This window comes from Pezoporus occidentalis, unplaced genomic scaffold, assembly GCF_034315485.1.
Source record: "Pezoporus occidentalis ecotype Australia unplaced genomic scaffold, CSIRO_AGI_Poc_V1 ctg72, whole genome shotgun sequence".
Taxonomy (NCBI): domain Eukaryota; kingdom Metazoa; phylum Chordata; class Aves; order Psittaciformes; family Psittacidae; genus Pezoporus; species Pezoporus occidentalis.
The window spans coordinates 1,726,420-1,749,716 of record NW_026916072.1 but is presented as its reverse complement, the minus strand read 5'-3'; the positions used below and the strand labels follow the sequence as shown (position 1 = coordinate 1,749,716).

At 42.0% G+C, this 23,297-nt stretch overlaps 2 protein-coding genes across 2 annotated transcripts in view; one reads left to right on the top strand and one right to left on the bottom strand.

Moving 5' to 3' along the window:
* Positions 1–47: 47 nt before the first annotated feature.
* Positions 48–1,310, top strand: SNAPC5 (small nuclear RNA activating complex polypeptide 5). The gene is made up of 3 exons (XM_062642572.1): positions 48–203; positions 584–673; positions 849–1,310. Exons 1-3 carry the CDS (start codon positions 114–116, stop codon positions 951–953), a joined length of 285 nt encoding a protein of 94 aa, XP_062498556.1. The 5' UTR covers positions 48–113; the 3' UTR covers positions 954–1,310.
* Positions 1,311–2,967: 1,657 nt separating this feature from the next.
* The window catches only part of MAP2K1 (mitogen-activated protein kinase kinase 1), a 33,455-nt gene continuing 13,125 nt past the window's right edge, over positions 2,968–23,297 (bottom strand). The window contains exons 2-11 of the mRNA XM_062601778.1: positions 20,667–20,877; positions 18,500–18,646; positions 15,655–15,732; positions 15,087–15,138; positions 8,947–9,071; positions 6,826–7,033; positions 6,631–6,695; positions 6,433–6,494; positions 4,858–4,903; positions 2,968–3,879 (exon numbers count right to left, since the gene is read on the bottom strand). Of these exons, the coding sequence (XP_062457762.1) occupies positions 3,766–3,879; positions 4,858–4,903; positions 6,433–6,494; positions 6,631–6,695; positions 6,826–7,033; positions 8,947–9,071; positions 15,087–15,138; positions 15,655–15,732; positions 18,500–18,646; positions 20,667–20,877 (1,108 nt within the window). The 3' untranslated portion in view covers positions 2,968–3,765. The remainder of the gene's footprint in view (positions 3,880–4,857; positions 4,904–6,432; positions 6,495–6,630; positions 6,696–6,825; positions 7,034–8,946; positions 9,072–15,086; positions 15,139–15,654; positions 15,733–18,499; positions 18,647–20,666; positions 20,878–23,297) is intronic.

Here is a 23,297-nt window from a genome sequence, read left to right as displayed (position 1 = left end):
CCGGAAACGTTCGAAGCGCGGAGGACCACGTGGCTGCGCGTCCTCCGCCCCGCCAGGGGGCGCTGCGGCGGGGCGCGGTGACGTGAGCGGGGCGGGCTGGCGCGCGGCGGAAGATGCTGAGCCGGCTGCAGGAGCTGCGCAGGGAGGAGGAGACGCTGCTGCGCGTGAAGGCGGCGCTGCGCGAGCAGCTCACGCGGCTCAGGGTGCGCGGGCGGCGGGGGGGGGCCTGGACCGGGACCGGGTGCGGGGGGGGGAACGGGGCGGCCCCGGCACTGAGAGCGGCCGGGGGGTGCTGGAGATCACGTGACCGATTGCGTGTGATCATAGACACCGAGGGCGCGGGCAGAGGGAGAGCCACGTTACACGGACCGTAGGCAGAAGCTCTTCCCTGTGAGGGTGCGGAGGCGCTGGCACAGAGGAGCTGTGGCTGCCCCATCCCCGGCAGTGCTCAAGGCCAGGTTGGACACAGGGCTTGGCGCAAGCTGCTCTGGAACTGGATGAGCTTTAAGGCCCCTTCCAACACAAACATTCTGTGGTGTTATTGAGTCATTGCTGCAGAGGTGTCAGTGTGCCCGTGCTGCAGGTGGAGGAGCTGGCCCTGCAGTCCATGATCCGGTCCAGAGAGGAGAATGGGACCGTCCCTTCCTCCACAGCAGCAGAGGAGGTTCAGAAGGTGAGGGAAGGCTTTGCAGGGGGAGAACAGGGGGATGGGGAGTTCCAGGGGTGGCACCGAGGTGACAGCAGTGCCTGTGAGCAACTGGGGGGGCTGCGGTTCAAGTTCTTCTTGTTGACCTCGTTCACATTGCTTTGTAGTTATAGAACTGATTGTGACGCTCTTACCCTGACAGACTCTTGGGCAGATGGACAACGAGGCTGCCATCAACCAAACCGAGTTACACTTAAGTCTTCAAGATCATGGAGAGGAGGAAGAGGAGGAGGAATCTGATTCTTGACGGAAGAAAACCTGAGATGGTTTTCATACAGACTCAGGCGTTTCTGCCTCATTCAAACTCACCATTTTGTCCTGTGCATAGATACAAACTGCAGGACATGCAGGACACGAGGTCTGGTGCAGTTACACTTGGAACATGCAAATGTCATGTCATAGACATTAAAAGAATGAACATTTGCCATACAAACATGTAGCGTAATCCCTTCCCTATTTAAAACCTAATGTAGCTTACTGCATCCGTGGCTGGGGCTTGGGAAGGTCATTGAGTCAGACTAATTTAACATGTATTGTGACCAGCAAGTTTGTTCTTATTTCCTGATGCTGAGAAATGAAACCAGGCCACAGAGGCTGGGGTTGACCCAGTGATTGTGTTTTGACCTCATCTGCCTCAACTGGGAGGTGGGAAAAGCCATGTCCAGGCTCCTGGCTTCCATGTTCTCACCTGAGCACAAGGTTTATTCCTTCCTCTTTCTGTACCTCCTGGTGCTCTACCATATTGGCAGCTTGGACCAACACAGTGAAGTGTTTCCTACTTTGTGCTCTCTCAGACTAGCAGCCAAGAGCCTTGTACTCATCCACAAATCATACATGCTACTTGTAATACAGAACTAGTGCTTTTTGAGCACTGTTACTTACTTTTTCCCTTAGCAACTTGTAAATAATGCAATTCCACCTTCTGCTTTCAAGTGATCTTCAAGGAGGAGTTTAAGAACTTGGTTATAAAATGGGAAGTGAGTGCCCTCTCATTTCTTTAATGGCACGAAAAGCACTGTAACTGCTGCTCATGGACAGACAAGATGCTTTTCCTCCTCATTTTATCCATTCTCATTTAAAACACAGAAATCCAAACTCTGTTAAACTGGTTAAAAACAAACAATAAAAGTAATATCCTGACTCAGCCACTCTGTCAGCTGTCATTGTCACTTACCTGCTGGTTGTGCCTGCACAACAGTAGGGGCTGTTGCTGGCTCCGGTGTCACTCAGAGAAAACAGAATCAACACCCTTGTGAAGTCTGCTTTTAAGAGCAGGAAAGGATTTGGGAATTGGTTGAGTAGCCCAGGTGTGGTCAGAACCTGGGATTCTACTTCCCATGAGCTGTTGCGGCTGTCTGAGGAGAGATGGGGTATCTGGCTCTTACTTGGACTGTAGCTTCCTGGGGTGTCCTACTACACGTACCTGGACTTGCAGTGCTCATGTTACCCTTGTCTGGGGAGCAAACATGTAAAATGGGAGCTCAGTGTCAAGCTGGCTGTTCACATATTGCACATTTCTATTACCAAACAGTAAAGAGTACTACTGTAACATGCCTGTGTGTTTGTGTGTGTGTAATTCACATGTAAAGCTCAGGACATATTTAATTAAACACTACCCAGCCTTGGCACTACTAAAAAGTCACATTCAAAGGCAGCTGAAGGAAGCCTCGGCTGTGTCAGTGAGTCATTTCCTACTGTCACTGGCGGAAGGGCTATTCTGTCTCTCTCCGATACTCGATACTGTTGGCCAAGTGGAAGTTTACATCCCGACAGATGGGGATTCCTTTTGGGAAAGAACTTCATGCATTTCCTTCTCTGAAAGGTCAAGGAGCTGAACTCTGGGTAGTGCTGCTCACCACAGCTGTTAAATCTCTGTGCAGAGGACACGCTCCTGGTTCTGTTGTACAGGAACAGCAGCAGGTGATGGAAGCTGGGCTTGTGAGGGAAAATAACCTGCAGAAATGAGCATTATACAGTGTAGAACCTGAAGCAATGAGTGCAGTGACGGATGCAGACAGGTAGGTCTGCCCTTGGCTGGGTGGATCACAATGTTCCCATGCCACAGCCTCTCACACCCTGCCCGGGGGGCACAGTACTGAGCACTGAAGGCTGTACAAAGTTGTGCCAGTGACACAGACACAAGCTCTGGAGTGAGGTTTCTCTCCGACAGCCCTCAGAAACGTAGGGAACAGGGTATATACAGAAAGAGTGTGTAATACTCTTTGGTTAAGGTCTTAAGTCTCTATAAAAGCTTCAAGAAGTTATTTGATAATATATTTATTAAGAGAACCCATTGCTAAACATCTGAGAGAATAAAACAATAGAGGATCTTCATACACTTCAGACACTAAACACAGTTGTCATGAAACTTCAGGTTAGAAGAAAGCAAAACTGCCTGGATCTTTGTCTCGATTCTGTAGGACACGGCCAAGAACTAACTTTTAAAACTCAATCAGAAAGACATCACTAAACCCAAGTAGGATGATATGTTTTAAAAATAAATATAGAAATATGAACAAGTCTACAATTAGAATAGTGCCCTGGACGTTCCAAGAAATGCAGAGCTCTTCCCATCTAGACCTGTGAAGAGAGATCTCGGAACAAACATTGGAACCATCAGGCCTAACTTTCAGGTACAGTTTGACAGCAGCAGAAGCATGCTCGACAGATACAGGTTCAGGGCATCCCTAACCCTTTCTGCGTGGGAGATCAGGTAAGCATGATTGAAGTACCAACGATTTACAAAGGATCTTGATAAAGTTCAAACAGGCTGGGAGGAAACACCCTCAGTGATATCTTCGTTAAGAAAGAATATCCATAATCACTTAAAATCAGCAAGCACTGGAACTTAGACATCTTACAGTTTGGTCAGTGAACGAATGTCATCCAATACGATACCAATTAGTTTATGACAAAGTTTAAAACCATTTGGCACATGCTATAAAGACATTCTTCCTTAAGAGGTGAAATACATGTCTGAACAGGTAGAAGCTGAGGAAAGAGGACCAAAATAGCATCGTTGTTAACAGATGTACAGGACAGGAGCAGCTCTTCTGCACTCAGACTCCAGCAGCATGTGTGGGGGTGCTTGGTTGGTTAAGGCCTATGGTTGAACAGAGCCACCCTGCAAAATCCACCTCCTCCGCTTCAGATCTCTTAATGAAAGCATGAATCTGAGCAGAGGAGAACATCATCAGTATTCAAGCACACAAATCTGTTAAGTAATAGTTTTGAATAGCCTGCAATAGCATAAATCCAGTTTACTTGCAGTTTTCAAGCTAGCTGTAAGATCTGGCAAGCCACACGAAGCAACCAGGAGAGCTTTTCTGCAGGGTTCTGGAAATAGCCAGCATATGAAGTGTACACGTGGCACAATATTCCAGAGGAATGCTGCCTACACGGTGCCTACTGCACAATACTTACACCAAAGTATGCAATGAGGACGTGACTCAGCCACTTGAGATAATACTCTGGAAAATGTCTGCTTGTGCATAGAGAGGCTTTTTGTAATCAAAAAGAGTCTGACTGCATTTTGTACCCTTATTGTACAACAGGATCACAGCAGGGGAAACGTGATTTTCTGCAGCAGAACTTCAGTGCTAGAGTTACAGTTAAGGCCATGAAAGATCCAACGAAACTGGTAAGGTCACTTCATGCAGAACAATTGCAGCACGGTTGGGTGTAGTAGTTCATAGTTTTTGCTAAGCCAAGCTGACACGAAGGATAAAATCTGCCTCTCTTTCAACAGATGATTAAAATGCATTTAGCTATTCCATAAGCAAGTGGTATTTTGTTCTCTTGTCCTCCTGAAAGTAATAATCTATACACTTTATTATTGACGGATAAACCCAAGAAAGAGAATTCTTTTGCTCATTCATACCATTAGGTCATCTACTTCTTGTCATTACCAGACTCCCAAACCCACTCATTTTGGTCTCCTTGACAGTCCCTGTCCTGGGAGCTTGTGAAACCTGTAACCCCTTGAAAAGAAGCCCCAGAAAAGCAGCTGCTGCTAAAACTGTTTGAGCTGCTTATGTCAAGGGCCACAAATTACACTCTGGGCCTCACACTCAGATCCTGATCTTAGGGCAGCTGAGGAATCAACCTGCATGGACAAGAGCTCTCAGTTCAAGTTCAGAGCTTTCACTTACCATCAGCTGCTTCAAGTCGGCTCTCTCAGCGGGATTTTTAATTAAACTAGGAAAACAGAAAGTGTTGCACAAATTACATGTATTATCTTGGAAAGATCAGGTTACATCATGCTGGTGTGCTGCTTTGGTCTAAGAAGATCCCACTCTAGATACAAGCATTAGGTAATGCAGTGCCTCAAACAAATCAGGCTCTGTACACGAGTCCCTTCTGTAGTTGTCACAGGTACAGTTTTAGGTATGAAGTCCTGAATTGCCTGATAACTCCCCATGGGGGCAGCAGTGAGTGTCTATAACCAAGTGTCTATAACCAAGCTGGAGAGATCAAATTCCCATTTAAACAAAACCTCAACACTAGGAACTGCTTTATCCCCCAAGTTTCTTTTACCCAAGCCTTTTCAAGCTCTGTACCAAGTATGGCTGTTGCATTACTTTTGTGCCATTTGGTAGCAGTAAATATGTATATGTAGCTTCTAATAAATTAACTTCTCAAACTGTAAAACTGCCTCCCTCAGCACTGAATATACTGGTTCAGTGCTGGTATCACTTAAGTGCAACTGGACAAGTAAATCAGTGGGTAAACTGTTGCTGTGATAAAGTTGTTGGTTCAGTAAAACACTGGGAAAGAAAAAGACAAATATGTGGAGCCTGCAAGACTTGTGCATCACAAGGAACAGTCATTGCAGAACACTGTGAAGGTTACTCAAAAGTGAAGATCCTCCTTTGGAACTGTGGCATATGATCGGTCGTAAGTGCTACAATGTCTTCGATGCTGAGAAATCTAAGTTGCATACAGCAGCAGAAATCATATTGTAAGGAGGGGAACACCTCTCAGCTTTGGGGTTCTCTTTGGATACATATGCTGTTAAGCTGGTGCCTGCAGGATGAGCTTTAGGCACATTAGCAGTCAGAGAAAGAGGATTACACTAACTGAAATCACATTTACCATAGCCACAAGTAGGAACTGTCCTGGTTTTGGCGGGGATAGAGTTAATTTTCCTCCCAGTCTCTGGTGCAGTGCTGGCTTTAGTTTGAGAACAATGCTGATAATACACCATGGTTTAGTTTTCGCTAAGTAGCGCTTACCCTGATCAAGGACTTCTCAATCTCATGCTCTGCCAGATAGGAGAGGCACAAGAAGCCAGGAGGAAGCAAAACCAGGAGAGCTGCCCTGAGCTAGCTGAAGTCTTATTCCATACCACAGACTATCATCCCAGTATATGAACTGGGAGAATTTGGCCAGAAGGGGCTGCTTACTGCTCAGGGACAGGCAGGGTGGTGATCATTTTTATTGAGCATCACTTGTTTGGTCACAGTGTTTATTCCTTCATTTCCTATTATAATTGTATTTTATTTCAAATATTAAACTGTTCTTATCTCAACACACAGGTTTTTACCCTTTTCTAATTCTCCTCCCCCTTCCACTGTAAGGTACTCAGCAAGGTACACTGCAGGGGTACCAGGTTACCAGCTGGGCTTAAACTACCACAGGACTCTGCCAAGTTACTGATACATTAAGACAGCAGGGCTGATCCCAAGTGTGTACCTTCCCAACTTAGCCACAGAAAACGTACTCACCATTTGTTAACAAAATCTTGAAATTCAGAACCAAAAACACCATTGGGCAGTTTTGGAGGTGGCTAAAAAGAAATAAATCAGTCATTCAGCATAACTAATACATGGTGAAGCACAACCTACCTAGAGGTCTACCAATTACACGGCCTGTATCTGGGTAAGTTTACAACTGTATAAGTACAAGTGTAAATAGTTCATTACCTCGTTGACAATGTAATCAAGAAGCTCAAAGATTGCCATTGGGGGTCTGCTGTCTGGTCCATAGGCTAAGGAGAAATTGCGGAAGTAGAAAAGCACATTGTTACTCTCCTGTGGTAGGGGTGCTTGAAGATACTAACACCTTGAAGCTGACAGAAAAGGGTATTAGAAAAGAATGTACAAGCTGTTGTAACTTACAGCTCACTGGTCGACCAGGCGTTCTTTGCCTGGGTGAGGTCTCTGTGACTGGTGAATCTCCCTCTACAGGGCAGCCAAACATTAATTCAAGCTCCTTGGAATCAGGAGGAGGAATCGGGTATCTGCCAATAGCCATTTCCACCAGTGACAGCCCCATGCTCCAGATATCCGACTGCACCGAGTAGTGAGTTCCCTGTAGTCTTTCCGGCTACAACAGATGAAAAGGAAGGAGAGAGTTTAATAACAAGAGAAAAAACCCTGCATTCTGCAATAACCTGATAAAACGAAAGATGAAACCTTAACCCGTTAGAATGACATGTGCCAGTGAGTGACTTCTTGATCTTTTGCTTTCACTCTCTCATCTGGAGTTCCAGAAGTCCCACAAACACTGCACACACCACTGCAAATAGCTCTGAGGATACTCTAAAATGATGCTATTATGTCACTGGTTTATTTCTTTAGCTTTATATATAAAGGTTTCAGATATTAATGATGGGATAACTAAAGAGCAAGAAAGCAGAACTAGTACAGACAACTAAAGATTCATCTGGTTTCCCTGAGAAACTGCTCTTGGCTTTCTGCTTTGGGAAGGAGAGGAAGGTAACTTCATTAATTGTGTCCAAAAGTGACGTGGTGCTCTAGCAATAATCCTGTGGTTTGTGACGCTTCTCAGCTGATGCCACTCTAATAGCTCCCTACAGCAGAAATGCATTAATGCAAGAGCTGTTCTATACGTGCATGCTGCAGTTTCAGATCCACATTCACATAACTTCTACAGAAACTGCTGAGCTTTATAATCCATCAATATGCTAATAAAATGTAAGACACCAATTGAATGACACAGTATTATACAGGGCACAGACCTTTCCTGGAGGTATAACGATAGAAAAATGGATACAGGATAGGAAGATGGGCATGTGTTGGGCAGGCTGAGCTGCCTGCACACTAAGGTCTGACAAACTGAAGCGAAATAGGCTTAATTATTTGTATTATAAACATGTGTGCAGGTAAGACAACAGACTCAGCTAAAAACACACTAAAGAAGCTGCTGCCAGAAAAGATACTTCAGATACTAACAAAAATAACAATCACCGTCATGGCTTGGTCTGTGACGTATGACAAGAGAGCAAAGCTAAATCTCAGTCTGTAAAAACAATAAAGTAAAGAAGACCAAAAGCAGACAGCACTTTGCTCTCACTCCTCCTTCTGAAAGAAAAAGAGCCAGCAGTAGTTAAGGGCCCAAAAGAGATGGGGCTATGAATTTCTTTTGTTAATTACCAACAGTCCCTGACTGTATGTGGGAACATAAGCCAGTTTTATTTCAAGTACATTACCAATACTAAATGACAAAAAAGAGAACACTGTCTTTGCTGTTGAAGTGCAGGACCCATACAAAGCTATTATGCTTTAAGCAGAGAAAACAGTTTAAGCCCACACAGTTTCAGTCTTGGAGCAGAACCTCTGAACATGCTATTGTAAGAGCTAATTGGTTGTCTGCTGCACCAGGTGTGTACATTAGAATGAGACTTGTTATTTCCATTAACTGCAACTTTCACATAATGCAAAGAGTTCATGGGAAGAGCAAGTTTCAAGGTATTCCTCATACAGAGGAACAAAGAAAACCCTGTAAACAGGCTCAGACTGCTGCCACGGCCTTGTCCACAGCAGCCACTCCCATGCTTTCTCCTGTTGCTGCAGTGCATTGGGCTCCCAAGAGCAGGCACAACAGGATCACCAGAGAGGCAGCCATGTACACTTGCCTGCATAAATGACCGCAGCAAAATGATGGAGTGGGAAGAGAACACCACTTAAGGAAAGCAAACTGCAAGTACTGGGCTTTTTTGGAGACATGTATACAAAACCCAAATGCATTAACTGACTGGATTCTGCAACATGGACACAGCTACATCTGTTATAGTGTTACAAAACATACCACGTTGTTTGGTTTTCCTTGCAACAGTTCCTTCCCCCCACTTACAATCCGATAACTGGAATATTCCTGGAATGCAGGAAGCGCTGAACTATGACCAGCAGTAGTAATGGCAATAGATGGTTTCTTAGTTTGATTACTGGAATCATGGTATCTCTACCAGAACATAAAGCTACAAAATCTGTACTTACAGACATGTAGGAACGTGTGCCAACAAACGAGTTTGCCATAGAATCTATCAGTTGTCCACTGACACCAAAATCACAAAGCTTGATTTCTCCTCTGGAGTTCACCAGAATGTTAGAAGGTTTAACATCTGCAAAAAACCATCATGAATGGATGAATTATATTTAACAGATAAAATAGGAAATTTGACAACAAAAGTAACATGAAAGGTGAGAGTTACCATGTGTCTCCCTTTGTTTCCCTCCTGACTATGACACAATTCTACCCCTTCTCTGGGAATACTCGGGGAAGAGACTGGGTTCCCTAGGCCCATTTCACTGGCTATTTATCTTCAGACAGCTGCAAAAAGGCTGATAGTTTGCAGGTTTTATTTCACTCTGTTCCTTGTCCTTCCAATACTCAGTTTGGGCATCTACATCATCCTTGCAACGACTAAGATGCAAGATGAACATTAAAGCGTACCTCAGCACAGCTGCTTTAGCCCAGAAAGAATCACTAAAGAGGCCCTATATTTATTTTAGAAAGGTAAATGAACTACAGCAGCCACTTCATCATCCTTAAGTTAATATTCATATCTACGTAACATAAACCACCCTTTAGCAAAACAGTTCGTGGAGTGCGTTGTTACTGTTCTGGGGTTTGTTGGGGGGGTCTTTGGGGGTGGATGCTCTTGGTTTTGTCTGTTTGTTGTGTTGGAGTGAGGTTGTTTACAAAGCTCTGAAAAAAATCATTATCCTATTATTGAAATTCTGCTTTTGAAATGTCTGAGATTGTGTTTACCTGTGACAGAACCAGGCAGGATTTTGACTCCATCACTGTTTCTAAATAGAAATGTAATAAGGGTCACTGGTAACCAAGCAACTAATAACAGCTATTTGAATGCAAAGGTACAGAGAACAATTATTTACTGTTTCTTTTGGAGCTGTAAGGTTTTTTTTATTGCTTGGCTGATCCTTACCAATGCATTATTGAGATAAGTAAGCAACAGTTCACATTTGCAAGCAGTGCTACAGAAATAAGGGTGCTATAAATGGAGTTTGAAGAAAGATCAGCTCAGCCTATTAGAATTTCACGTTAGACCCTGCTATTGAAGAGCAGACCCAGAGGTCTAGATAGCCTGTAGCATATTTTCATTTGCTTTTCCCTTTTGAACACAAACATATTCCAGGCTGGTTTTATTTCAGCGACTGAGGAACTGACCTTAATTAGTGATAGGATGGCACTGGAAAGACGATACTAACAATACTCCTCATCACTGGAAAAAGATCCCCATGCAGAAGGTTATGCCTCACTGAGCAACATCCATGGACATTGCAGATGAAGACGGACAAAGCTATGTCTTAGTTGTTTGCCATCTTAGCGCCCTTTCAAAGAACCAAAACCAAGCTTAAATAAAGTTACCTACATATGGAAATTGTGGCCATATCTTCTGGTTCCTACCATCACCCTTCCAGGTAACTGACACTGTCCAGGCACACTGGAAAGTGTTTCAGGATTATTTCTGTGTATAGAAGTTCTTCTATGCTCAGCTACAGGACAGCAAGCCTGCAGCTTGTCCACTTTGCTTGGAGTAAGCATCAGCCTGTAGAAAATCCAGTGTGATCTAACACAAACCATTCCCTGCTCTTAACACAAAGGAAGTCATGCCTGTGCACTTCTTTCTACCAGAAAGGAAATCCCAGCTGCTTCTGCCAGGTACAGGCTTCCTCCTTATGGAGGGGGAAGAACAGGGGCACATCTTTCGTGTGTACTTTTCATTGCCTATCCCTAGGGAAGCAACTGGTTTATAAGCATTGCTCTCAACAGATTTTCCTCCTGTCAGAGGAGCAGGTACTGGGCAGTTAGTGGAGCTGCTGACCAGGCAGAACGGTACAAACTGGTTAACTCTGAGCAGTGCCTCAGTAAAGAGAGACTTTTAGAGGCCACCTGGGCAGAGAGCTAAACCTTCTGCAAGTTTTGACTGCTTGCAGAGACCTCAGCACATTGCATGGTGAAAAGGAAGAATCCAGTCTGGCAGCTTGACCTATCAGTTTGAAATTCCATCGGGAATAAAATACAAACAAACCCACAAAACCCAAGGAGATGGTGGAGTGAAGCAGGCAGCAGACATTCTGGCTTCACAGGAATCTGCACCTAGAGCTCTGTGTAAAAGCAAAGGGGAAAAACGTTTGTGAAACACTGGAACCACTGCAGAGCCTGAACACAATGAGAGACATGGCCTCTAGATTTGTACTGCTTATCTGTGCACATCTACTCATTCATTTAAGAATAAAGACTTAAATCCTCACTTATCTCTACAGCTCATGAATACTTCATGTTCATAATTAAATGGCCAAAAATAACATTAGCATTCCTCTGTTGGTGAGCCAAACAACACTCTTTATATTCATCTTATACGCTCTAGAATCCAGCTGGGCTTTTGAAGACTTAACTTTTACCTTCAGTGTTCTCCTAGCTGATAAGCTCACACTGTTCCTTCCTTACAATAGCACTGCAAACCCTGACTCCTCACTGGAGTTTTGCACGAAGCTTGTCTTTCTCTGAGCATTTTCATTTTCCTCACAAGGCACCCAGTGCAATCGGTGTGATGTCTGCAAGGCTGCTGTCTTCCCATCCCTCTCGCTGCAGCACACTATGCTATTTTAACTCCAGAGTGCCTGAGCACTTCAGCAGTTTCTCTGGAAACCAGAGATTCGTATTGCCAAATGCAACAGGAATGCCAAAGCATCCTTCAAAATGTCTGCTGCAACTGGAAAGATACGGACAAATCTAGAAAGGAAGACAAGAAATTGAAAGGACATTTCATAGATCATCCCAGACAGCTGTGCAATTCTAGAAACGTCCTTAGCCAGTCCAGGCGGATGGATCCACGACACTGAAAAGGCAGCTAGTTAATAGAAAGAAGCTTCCAGGGTTTACAGAACATCTTGTAATCTCTGTAAGAGGTCCATCTGCCTCCTCTGCCTGAGCGCAGCTCTCCTCCTCAGGTACAAACCTAGTTCTGAAAGAAAGGTGGCCCTGGGCATTATCATACCACCATCAGGCAAGCATTTCTTCTGCACAGAGGCTACCCAGCAGCCAGACACCTGACCATGGATTTGCTTTGCTTATTGGTATCTTCCAATCAATTCCTATTTCCCAAGGCAGGATCTCAGGAGAATACTCTAAAGCTAACACACTAGAAGGGACCACTGACAGCATCCCTGCTGTGTGCTGCCTCCTGCCCTGAGCCGCTAGCTGCAACGGAGTTCAGAAATCTTATGAAGCATTTTCTCTGCAAGAGGAGAGTTTCCAGGGAGAACCACACTCCAAACTGGGCTCAGAAACAACCAAAATGATGCTCTTATTAACTTACAGGATTCTTACTCACCCAGAGACAAAACACAGCAAAAACACACTAATGTCTTCACCTGCAGCAATATACTGTCTTTACAGAACATTCCTTTCCTTGTCATTTAGTGCCTTTCATAATGAACCACTAAGGTAAATGGGCCCATAGAATTAGCATTTCCTGTTCTTGACTCAGAAGAAACTTTAAAAGTCTAAGAATGTAAAATTATACCATAAGAAGCTTTGGTTGTTGAGGTTTTATTTATTTACAACGGTATTGTTGCATTTTGAAGCCACATTTAACATTGACACATATTACCTAAGCGAGTTCTGATGACGTTAAACCCTACTGACACCAGTTCACTCTACACACTTTTCATGGATTATGTTTTCTCCACTTGCTAGAACTCCTTAATCCCAGAGGACCACACAAATGTACAGCCAGCACACAACTGAGCATCAGTCAACCTGCAGAAGATAGCTTCATGCTGCAGGACAGCATCTTGCTCAGAAACCTGACAGCAGGAAGCTGAAGCAGGGCCCTCCTCAAGAAGGACAAGTTCTAACAGCTCAGCTGAGTTTGCCAGCTTACACATGAGGCTCAGTTTACGTATGAGAGGCGACTGGTGGACAGTATCAAAGACAAACACCAGCAGATTTAGGTCCATGTGTCAAGAGAGGAGCAAATCTGGCTCCGTATGTCAGGAGACACAAACGCTGTTCTGGATGGTTTTCCTTTTCTCTGCTAGCACTAGCCACAACCAACCTCCAAAATGCCATTTCAGCTCCCACTTTATCAGGCATCACACAGTTCAACGAGAGCTTCTGCATGAAGCGTACAAGGTCACATATTCCTGACGCTGTCAGAGCACTCAGCATGGAAACTGAGCTGAGAAAATAACAACTGCAATCTGTACATGGAATTTTACACTGCAGGGCACATTCAGTGCATTGGAACCAATGGAGAAGAGGAGCTTTTGCTGGCCTGCGCATTTAAAGTATTCTGATGTAGGCAGGACTGTGAGGTTAAACTGCACTTAAACATGATGAGGAGGAGGTTACTTTGGATTTATCAGATTGTAAAACTGGAAATTAAGTTAGAACAATTGCTGTGTCAGCACCCAGGGGAGCAAGAGCAACTTGACACACACGCACCACCCCACCACCCCCCCCCCAACACAACAAACCACTGCCATGGCTCTGAGAGCTACAAGGTTGTTCTAGTATTCCCTAGAATATGATCTCTTTTCCAGGAGTCTCCCTTATGCTCTAAACAGAGACAAATGTCTTTGTCATCAGAAATCTTTACAGAGTCTACCTCCAGCTCCTTTCTCCAGAAGAGCTATATTTGATTGCTAAAAGAAACACCATCTAATCATGTGTAAGGTGATCCTACAGACTGTATAAGCTGGGACTGCCAATTACTCTTCTCTGCCTGGCCAATAAATGTAAACTCAGACACATATTAGTGTCTGATGGAGATATTTTTATAATCTGAAGATTGATCTCATCTGGTACAAGACTCCCCGAGCAGTCGGCATGGTTTAGACACACTGCCTGATCACTGCAGTGAGTAGTGCCATTCAAACAGGAACATTAAATGTAGGAATAATGGAACTTAGTACTTTACCATTTCAAGTGTTGGTTTTGTTTAATGGAAAAAACACAGCAGCTTAAAGAGATGGATTTTAAAAAGGGCAACTATAAGGTGAAAATAAGGTAGTGCAGTTATTTTTCAGTAAAGTAACTAAGGACCCCAGGAGTGTAGAAGCAACACTCACTTTACATAGCTTCACTGTGGCTTTAAACTCATGTAAGTATAAAAAGATATGCAGTTCTGCATGACAGATGTCTGTAAACAGCATGTGAATAAAAGACATCTGCTAGGGATGGGAACTTTCCTTTAAAACTTTGAATGGCAATAATGAGCACTGAACTGTTAAATTCATTTTAGGTCAGAGGTTTTAACCCTCAATCTCTCCAAAGACTTTGTCATCATGGTTAACAGATCTGTTACTATCAAAAGACTAGAAGTTGCAATGAGGAATTGGATACAGTGGAACAATGCTTTTTAATAACAGTTTTCTTCATAAAGAGTTAGTTTATGCCATTAGAAACCCCATTCACAGGTATCTTAACTGTCTTCTGCTTCTCTTTAACTGAGCATAGGAATGGAAACTACATAAAGAGATGACCTCCATACATGCTGCCTCATTTGAAGTGCTGACACTGCCAAGAAAGCTACTGCCCACAGGTACACAGCCAGAGTGCAACTCTTCACTGCAACTACACTGTGCAACAGGCAACTTGGCCCAAGCACCACTGCTGGAGGAAGAAATGTTTGAGGGCTTCCTCAGTTCACAGCACTAAGACTGTGTTCTCTGCTTCTGTACCTGTCTGCACTTACCTAGAAGTTTATAATGTACTTTGTGTTGAAAAAGTCTATTCCAAGGAGGTGAAGGAAGACTTATCTGGTATTTAAGGGAAATACAATCACTCAGGTCCTTCAAAACATTCCTGTCTTTGCTGCAAAGGGAGTACTTCTGGTCTTAAGTTAAGATTCCCAGCTCTAGCACATACTCCCACTGGCCAAATCACTGGCAGCAAGCAGTTTCACACACTGACAAACCTCTTATAAATGCAGATAAATTGCAGTAAGACATCAGAAGTTGAAAGTATATGACAGTAAGATATCTGGATATACCTCCCAAGAAAAGCCCTCTGAACCAAAATCACATTAAACTATAAAGAACCAGTCATACAAGAAGCACATATTAACCTGAATAAAAATTAAGTTACAATGTAAAATTCTCACCTCTGTGCATTATTTTATGCTTTTCTCTCAGGTATGTGAGTCCTTTTATTACCTAAAGGCAAAGAAAAAACTTATTTTACAAAGCAGAAGAGGTAAGTGCATGCTTTGTACAAGAACTCCAACTGAATGCAATTAACAGAAATCCCAATGTGTAATCACTGCAAATCAATACTCTGATTTAATTTGTACCTCCAGCTCAGACTAGATAAACAGTCAACCAGCCCCTCACTGTTAGTTCTGCATACAGGGCATGTTCCACAATAGATACGAGAAAGTAAAGCTCCAAATTCTCTAATCAAGTGTTGATTCTGTTCTTATCCAGAAGCATCAACTGATACAAAAGCAGAAAATCGAAGCAAATACAATGTGTTACTCATTCCAATGCCCTGAGATACCAAACGAGGACATGTACAAAAACTATGCTTTAAAAGAAACAGGTGAACACCTGGTAGTATTTCCCCCTCCCACATCGCCCAGCCCTGAAGTGGTATGGGAATGCCAAATCCAGGAAGCTGCTGAGACATGCATGTACCTAATTCCAGCCTTTGAGAGCAATGAACACACTCACCGCAATGCTAACTTTGCCCAGTATCTGCTCAGGAATTCTTCCAGCCTTTTTCAGTACTTGATCCAAGGAGCCACCATCCTAATAATGAATGTTTGAATAGTCATGAGTTAATGGAATTACTCTAAAGCCGCACTGAAACCTAAGTATGGGAAGCACGAAAGTGTTGCCTTTCATGTTGGACTTAACATTGTTATGGTGCATATCTGAAAATCAGAAATTACTCCATAGAAATTAGTCACTTTCATGTTTATTTTAAACAAACATTCGGCCAGTAACAACATCCACTCAAATAAACACTCCACACAATGATCTTCCATACCAGCATTTCCATGGTTTGGATCTTGTTCAGGAAGTACAGCCCACAAATAGCTGTCAACCAAGTGTTTGGAGTCTTACAGATTCTGTCCACCTTCAGTCCAAATCAATAACATGCATTTCTTCTTCTTGTCACAATCATTCCCTGATACTCTATCCCCATCCAAACGCAGAATGAGGATTGAAACACCACAGGAGATCTTATGATCCTGGTTACATGGATAAAAATGAGTCACACTGGAAAAGACAAGAGTTCTCTTCCTGAATGTGTGCTAATGGTACCCTACGATCATAATTAAGCCCAGATCCCTCTTCTCCTCATCTCCCAGAGGAGATCCTACACAGAGAAGGTTGGCCTCTTAGTTCTGCATATCCAGGGTGACCGTGTCAACTTCCAAGGATGGGGAGTTGATTTGGCTCTCAAAGAACCAAAACAGGAAGAGATGATTTTGAAGTTTCATGGTAAGTAACAGTCTCAGTAATCATATTAGGTTAAATAAACTGACATGCACACACACCCCCAGCAAAGTCAAATATATTTCCACTGTTGCTAAGAGCTTTGGAGAAGGAAAAAAGTAAAAGAAAAAAAAGCTATTTGTTTTTAGCAACGGATTCAACAATAGGCTTGTGCATAAGTTTTGGATTCTCTAGAATAGAGAATATGTAATCAAAGAAAATAGAAAGCTATTTCTCCAATTGCAAAACACCCTCCTGTTGTCCAGATCAGCATTTGATATCTCCAAGTACTCAAGGCAAAAATCCACCTTGAAAAAGCAATTGCCTTGTGCCTTAACCTATCCATTTACACATGTAAAGAGAAAAGCTAAAATGCAAAGTTTTGTTATTTGAGGACAAAAATCCACAACTCTTAAAAGAAGAGTAGAGAAATACTTACTTGAGCATGTATTTTTGTAAAAGATACACCCACATATGCTACACTTGGTAAAAATATGTCAACAGGAAAAAGATCTATATACATTTCTTGTATAACCAGTCTGTATTTCTGGACAGCTGTATGTCATACAGGTAGAACCCCATTTCTTTCTTCCCCCCTCCAAGGACTAGCTCTGCTCCTGGAAGAGGCTGAACCCAATTCAATTGCCTAGTGTTGGCTGCAGCCTTCAGTGTCTTCCAGGAGCAGACTCCAACACTTTAGCCTGTTAAATACCTGCTGCTAAGCAAAGTTATGCATTGATTTTGAATTTCTGTACCTAAAAATATCAAGCACTCAAATCTTCAAGTTCCATGCCTTTCCCGCCTCCAACTTCTTGTTCATATTCATACTTCTGTTTTGTAACTCACTGCTAAAAATAAGGATTTTGACTGGCAGTAATTGAAAGGTATATACAAAAAGGCAATGGAGATTCTCAGCTCATTGTTCATCCAGAAGGAGACCAAAAGCTTCCACCTAATGATCCATATTGAGCCATCAGCTTAATGGCTTAAGACGCCAATTTAAACAATCCCCCTTTTCATTCTACTGCAGAGCTTATTGATCAGTTGGACTATGGGTAAAATCTTGTATGCAGCCTGACTTCAACCAGATCTCATCCTGCCTTCCCCTCAGCTGAAGAGCCTTATGTCAGATACATCATACCCTGCTTAGGAACTTGCAAACCATCACTGCTCCTGTTAATTTTCTCACTGACAAATTAATTAAGATTTTTTATGCCTTTTATTTCTACATGTAATTACATACCACCACCATCTCTCTTGGCGTGTATTAAGATACATACTGCTCTTCTAGCCATTGCAGATGCACGCATTTGTGACATTCATGACATGCATTCTGAAACAATGCCCAGTCAGTCGTTTTTAACATCTATTTCTCTGGTTTTCATTATTCTTCTCCATTCTGAGAAATTAACTTCTTTATAATTCCCAACAGTCACTTGTATTTTGGGGGATGCACACCTTCTATTGGGTGAGCACATGCTTAAAAACTGGATTATGAGCACTTGTTCCTAAGCAACCATCGATTCCTTCTAAACATTTCAGTCAGAGAAGGCCAGAGAAGCATTAAAACAACCACATGCACTTTGAAGAAAAAAGGTTTGTCTCCAAAGCAGCAGGGTTTTTTTTCAGGGATATACATTAAAAAAGCCTTCAGATTTATTGTATTTCATATTGTTAAAAACAAACTTCTACTGAGCAAGTGAGGCACAAAATTTGCCTGACCTTTAGTTACAGAAAATTCCCTTTTAGTATTTAGCTCCATATGGCTGGAGAAAGGCAAACAGCTGTCGAGAAGAAGCTGTACTTTTCTATTAAAATTAAACACAGTCAAAAGTATTTTTGGCATTAAAAACAGTTGTGTGAGATCCTTCTGGGGCACTAATCTTTGTTTGTATTTTCGGTAAAATTTGAGAAAAGGGAGATAAAATATCAATTCATTTGGTTGCTCCAAGCCCCGTCCAACACTACCAGGGATGGATCATTTACTTTGTTAACTTAAATCCTTTTGACACTCAGGTTTTGCACTAATGGTCTGCTAACAGCTTCAAGCTAAGACAGATTCATATATACTTACCATGTGTTCCATGCAAATGCTGATTTCTCCATCACTGTAGAAAGCTCCATAAAAGCCCACTATGTATGGAGAGTTGCACTCGTGGAGGACTTGCAGCTCCCGGATGATCTGGTTTCGAATAGCTGGCTTGATCTCTAGATGAATTAGCTGTAAAACAATCCACTCTTTATTATTTTCTTAGTGGTACAGTGCCATTCAGAAAGACCAGGTTGTTCAGAGAGGGTTTTCAATACTTAACCTGGATAAGGCCATGAGCAGCCTGCTCTGATCCCACAGGTGACTACTTTAAGCAGGAGAGTAGACCTTCTGAGGCCACTTCCAACAAGAACTATTCTATGACTTAACTTTAAAATAACTCATCTTCTTCTCTTAGTGGCAAAGGGAAAAGAAAATACTACACTACAGCATGAGAAAGGTGAAACTTAAGCACCCATGAAAAGGTGGGATTTCCATCTCCTCACTAAAGGTTTCTCCATCACAAACTTTTTGTCCCAGCACATTTTCTTCACTTGGGTTTTGTTCTATGGAAAAGCCATGAACAAATGTCTAAAGGAAATGTGTCAGACATACTGACTCAGAAGCAGCTGCTGAAAAATATCTGCACAGGTGTTTGTAAAGCATTAGTGAAAGGAATGAGCTGAACCTCAAATTAAAGGCTCCCAAACTGAATCTAAGCTAAAGAGAAGATTACAAACAATACTTTGTTTCACTAGATGGTTTCTCTCATTCAATCCAAGAGGTGTATTTCTTTTGTGAAAGGGAAGATTACGAGACATCATGGAAGTCAAATTTTAGTCAACAGATGAAAGAAAGACTGCAGTTCAGCAAACATCTCAGTTGCATTGAATATTACTGAATTTCCTGTTAAACCCACAGTATGCGGGGGGGGGGGGGGGGAAATCAATTCAATTGATTTAGTTCAAGAAAACCTCAATGATTTGTCCATTTTGCAACTGTCACACCTTAAAAATGGGCATTTTTATTTGCTTCTCTCCAAACTGTTAGGTTTTTATTTTTCAAGTCAGTACATGCACATTTTCCTTGAGTTTTGCTGAAGGTGACAGTGTACTGCTCTTAAAAAAATAAATACCTCAAGTCTTTTGACTTCTCAGTTAAAGAAAAATATTGAAGTTTTCAGTAATATAACAATGGGATCTGGGATGTGAGGGTGACCTGTGTTTTATCCTTCTCAAAGGCAAGGTTATGTTTCTGATAAAGCACAGCAGCCTGCCACCTCACCCACTGCAGTACAACAGCCTGTGCCCCAACAGGCTGCCTCCCAACAAGTGCTACCTGTGCAAGGAACTTTACTCCTGGAAGGATAAGGCATGAGGTACCCAAAGAAAGTATCTGAGATGCTTTTCCCTTACTGCATTTGGTTCCCAGGGATACTGAGAGAAAGTGAAAGCTGCCCACATAAACAAAGTGAGGATTAAAACATGAAGCTATTGCAGCTAGAAAAATAATCACTGTTCTCTCACAAACTAGGTCACAACTGCTACTGGCTATAAAGCATAAAGCTGAACCATGGAACAATACTCTTGCCAGAAGGACAGGTACCTTTTTGCACAGATGCCACCTGCACCCCATGATGAAACTATAAACCAGGAGATGTCACTGCACCCAGTGCATTCCCTCACTCTTGTTTTTTGTGTTCATTTCTTCCTGTATTATCCAGAGCCCTTTTCTGGTCTGCAGCTGTGAAGGAACATCTTAAACAGGCAATATCCTTGCCCTTCCTCTAAACTCATGGCAGGATATATATGTATATGTATGTATATCAGGATATTGTCACTTTTCCCTCATTCATACCTTTCAGTAACTTCTTCTAGGCCTTCTACTCATTACTGAGTTTACCACATTTTATCTGAAAGTATATACCCATCTGAAAAGACTTTATTTGTCAAAACGGGTAAAAAAAAGGAAAGAGAGGAATGAATGCCTAGCCTTTCATTATGAACACATAGGACACTACTCATGAAAACCCAGGAAGTTTAGGATAAGCAGGTGCAACTTATTCTGCTTTCAGAGAAGTTGATGTGTTTCATGAAGTTGACATTTTTATGTGTCAACACCACTTATTTCTCTAAGGCAAGTCACCATGTTTGATCAGAGACAACCTCCTTCATAAAAATCATCCCCAAGTTTCTATTTTTGAGACACTCACCTTTCTTGCCATTATGAGACCAGAAGGTTTGTGAGATACTTTGAAGACCACACCACCATTTCCTGCTCCCAGCTCACTGATCTTCTCAAAGTCATCATCTTTCAGCTCTCCGACCTTTTGTTTCTGGGTAAGGAAAGCTTCAAGGCGCTTTCGTTGCTGCTCATCCAACTCTAGTTCTTCCAGCTTCTTCTGAAGTGCTTCCAAATTTGTTCTGTATCAGCAAAAAAAAAGAGCAGCTCAATTATTAAGCTGTTTGAGCTTACCCAGCAGTGTTGCAAGACAAAGAGCAATACAGCATTGAGGTCAGATTAAATCCAGTACATTTTTGCAGCTATATACATTATCTCAAAAGACCCGACTTGTACAGTCATCCACATCAGACATACATTATTGGATCTCTGTTTTAAATAAACAGTATTTCATTCCAGATAAAACAATGACATAAGGATGAACGGATAATATCCAGTTTCCCCATCTTTGAGGTTCTGTTCAGATCCATGCATGTTAAGTTTCACTACCTGCAGGAGTGGCTTCATGACTCAGCATTGATGACCTGAGCTCTCATGAATCACAGCACATCACTCCACACTATTTTTGGTTTCACATTTTCAAGGATTGTGTTGTAATTTCCTACAGAGTTTATCTACATGTTTTATCTACTGTTTTTCACACAACTATATAACTAATAACCCATTCTGAAGCTTCTTATTTAGGTATCAGTTATCAAGCAGAACCAGACAAACATGCATTAGAACCACAGCCACTGGAAACAGAAGTTGGTTTAACCAGGGAAAAGAAACAGCCCAAAGGTTTTAAGCTCACTTTTTCTTTCGTTGAAGGGCACATCTACTAGATATTTAGGTTTAACATCATTAGGCAATACAAAAGAGTAATACAAAACTTTAAACAGTAACTAAATTTGAGACTACAGAAACAAGTTCAGTTTCTCAGGAAGATTATTTAATAGCTTCACTTCAGATCTTATGGACACCCTTCATTCCAATAATACAGCACCTTAAAAGCTCACTTAAAAGTTCCCTGCTCCCAATTGCAATAATAACGTGCTGCAAGAATAAGTATTTACCAGCAAATACCCGTTTTGCTTAGCTAAATTTAATGCAATGCTCCCAGAGAATACAGTGTTGCTACGATGAAAGACTTGAACAGAACCTACTTCTTCAGAGCCTAAACTATTTTCCATTAAAGATATAAAATTCACTAATAATCAAGAAAACTATTTCTATTCATCACTTCATAAACCGTCCACTTTCAAATCACACTGTATGAAGTGACATTCTCTGCATGCCCAGTAAGGGGCTGGTCACTTGAGAAGACTGAGTCTCCAAGAAGGAAGGACAAATAAGCCTGCCACTCAACAGAAAAAGGGAATTACAGGATGAAACCCTCAACTCATATTCACTGGAGAGCCTGCACTTCCAGGCAGGATAACAATCCTGGTTTGACTGTAGGAAGGTTTAATCAAGGCAAATAAAAATGATATAAATATTCACAGCTCTTCCTTACTACACAATCACTCTGGAAGTTTAAGCGGTAACGCACTCCTACTTCATTTATCAGTTTAAGTATGTCAGACAGGATGCAATTGTCAACCTAACTTAGGGTGATAACACTTCAAAAAGTTAAGTAGAGGAAATGGAAAGAGACCTTTGATGTTAAGGGGAATTCTGTTTGACATTTTAACTGTCCAAGCTTAAGATTATCAGGCAACACTTGGAGCAGGTTTCACAAAACACTGCTGCTCAAGACCATGAAAGTCTCACATAGTAAATGCAGATGTATCTATTCTACTGTAGTCACACTAGATTAACTGTCTCTATCTTGGTATAAAAATAATTTCATTCTGATGCAGATACTTCATCTTCAGGCTATGCTACAAAAGAGAAACACACTCTTGTTTCTGTCCTCATCCCATGCTTTACACCAGTATAATCACACTGGAATATAATCATAGAACTAATATCCTACAGTATTCACCAAGAGAAATCTCCCTGCATAGATAACCCTGGCTTATAGTAACATTAAAATCACTCTGATTTACAAGCTCTGCTTAAAGATTAATCATTAAGAAAGGTTTTGAAATCCAGTTTCTAAAATGCAAACCAGAAAGCAAAATCACCAGAACTCCAAGCTCTAATGGCAAAACCTTCATTACATGTAGTGATGAGTAAGACAATGAGAGCAATTAAGCTTTAGGAGGTCGCTTGGATTTTTCAGGACCAATTCTCTAACGGTAAAGCAAATTAATCTGAAGATACTAACCCAACAAATGCCTTGTAAGAATTACTAATCAGAACGTAACTAGAAGTAACATCTCCAGTTAGTTTTATGATAATTGAATGACACATCAGGACAGAATTGAGGTCTTTATCATTCTGGTCCTCTCCTTGAAGCACTAAATATTAATCTATTTAAAACGTAAACAGATAAATAATTAAAGACTATGTATGTCATCAGAATTGGTGGTGGCAATCCACACTCTGTTTTAGAAGGCAGGACTCCAGTTTCAGTTTTTAACTTGAACTACTGTAAGAATACTATCCCCTGGCAGGTACCTATGAGGACCCTCACCATATAAAAGCCTCACAGCCAAGGTGCAGTGCAAAGCACACA

Excerpts from the sequence above, each read along its gene's own strand:
- SNAPC5 (XM_062642572.1), top strand. The coding sequence starts at position 114 with ATGCTGAGCCGGCTGCAGGAGCTGCGCAGGGAGGAGGAGACGCTGCTG. Across the intron at positions 204-583 it reads AGCAGCTCACGCGGCTCAGG|GTGGAGGAGCTGGCCCTGCA; the intron begins GTGCGCGGGCGG and ends CCCGTGCTGCAG. Across the intron at positions 674-848 it reads CAGCAGAGGAGGTTCAGAAG|ACTCTTGGGCAGATGGACAA; the intron begins GTGAGGGAAGGC and ends TTACCCTGACAG.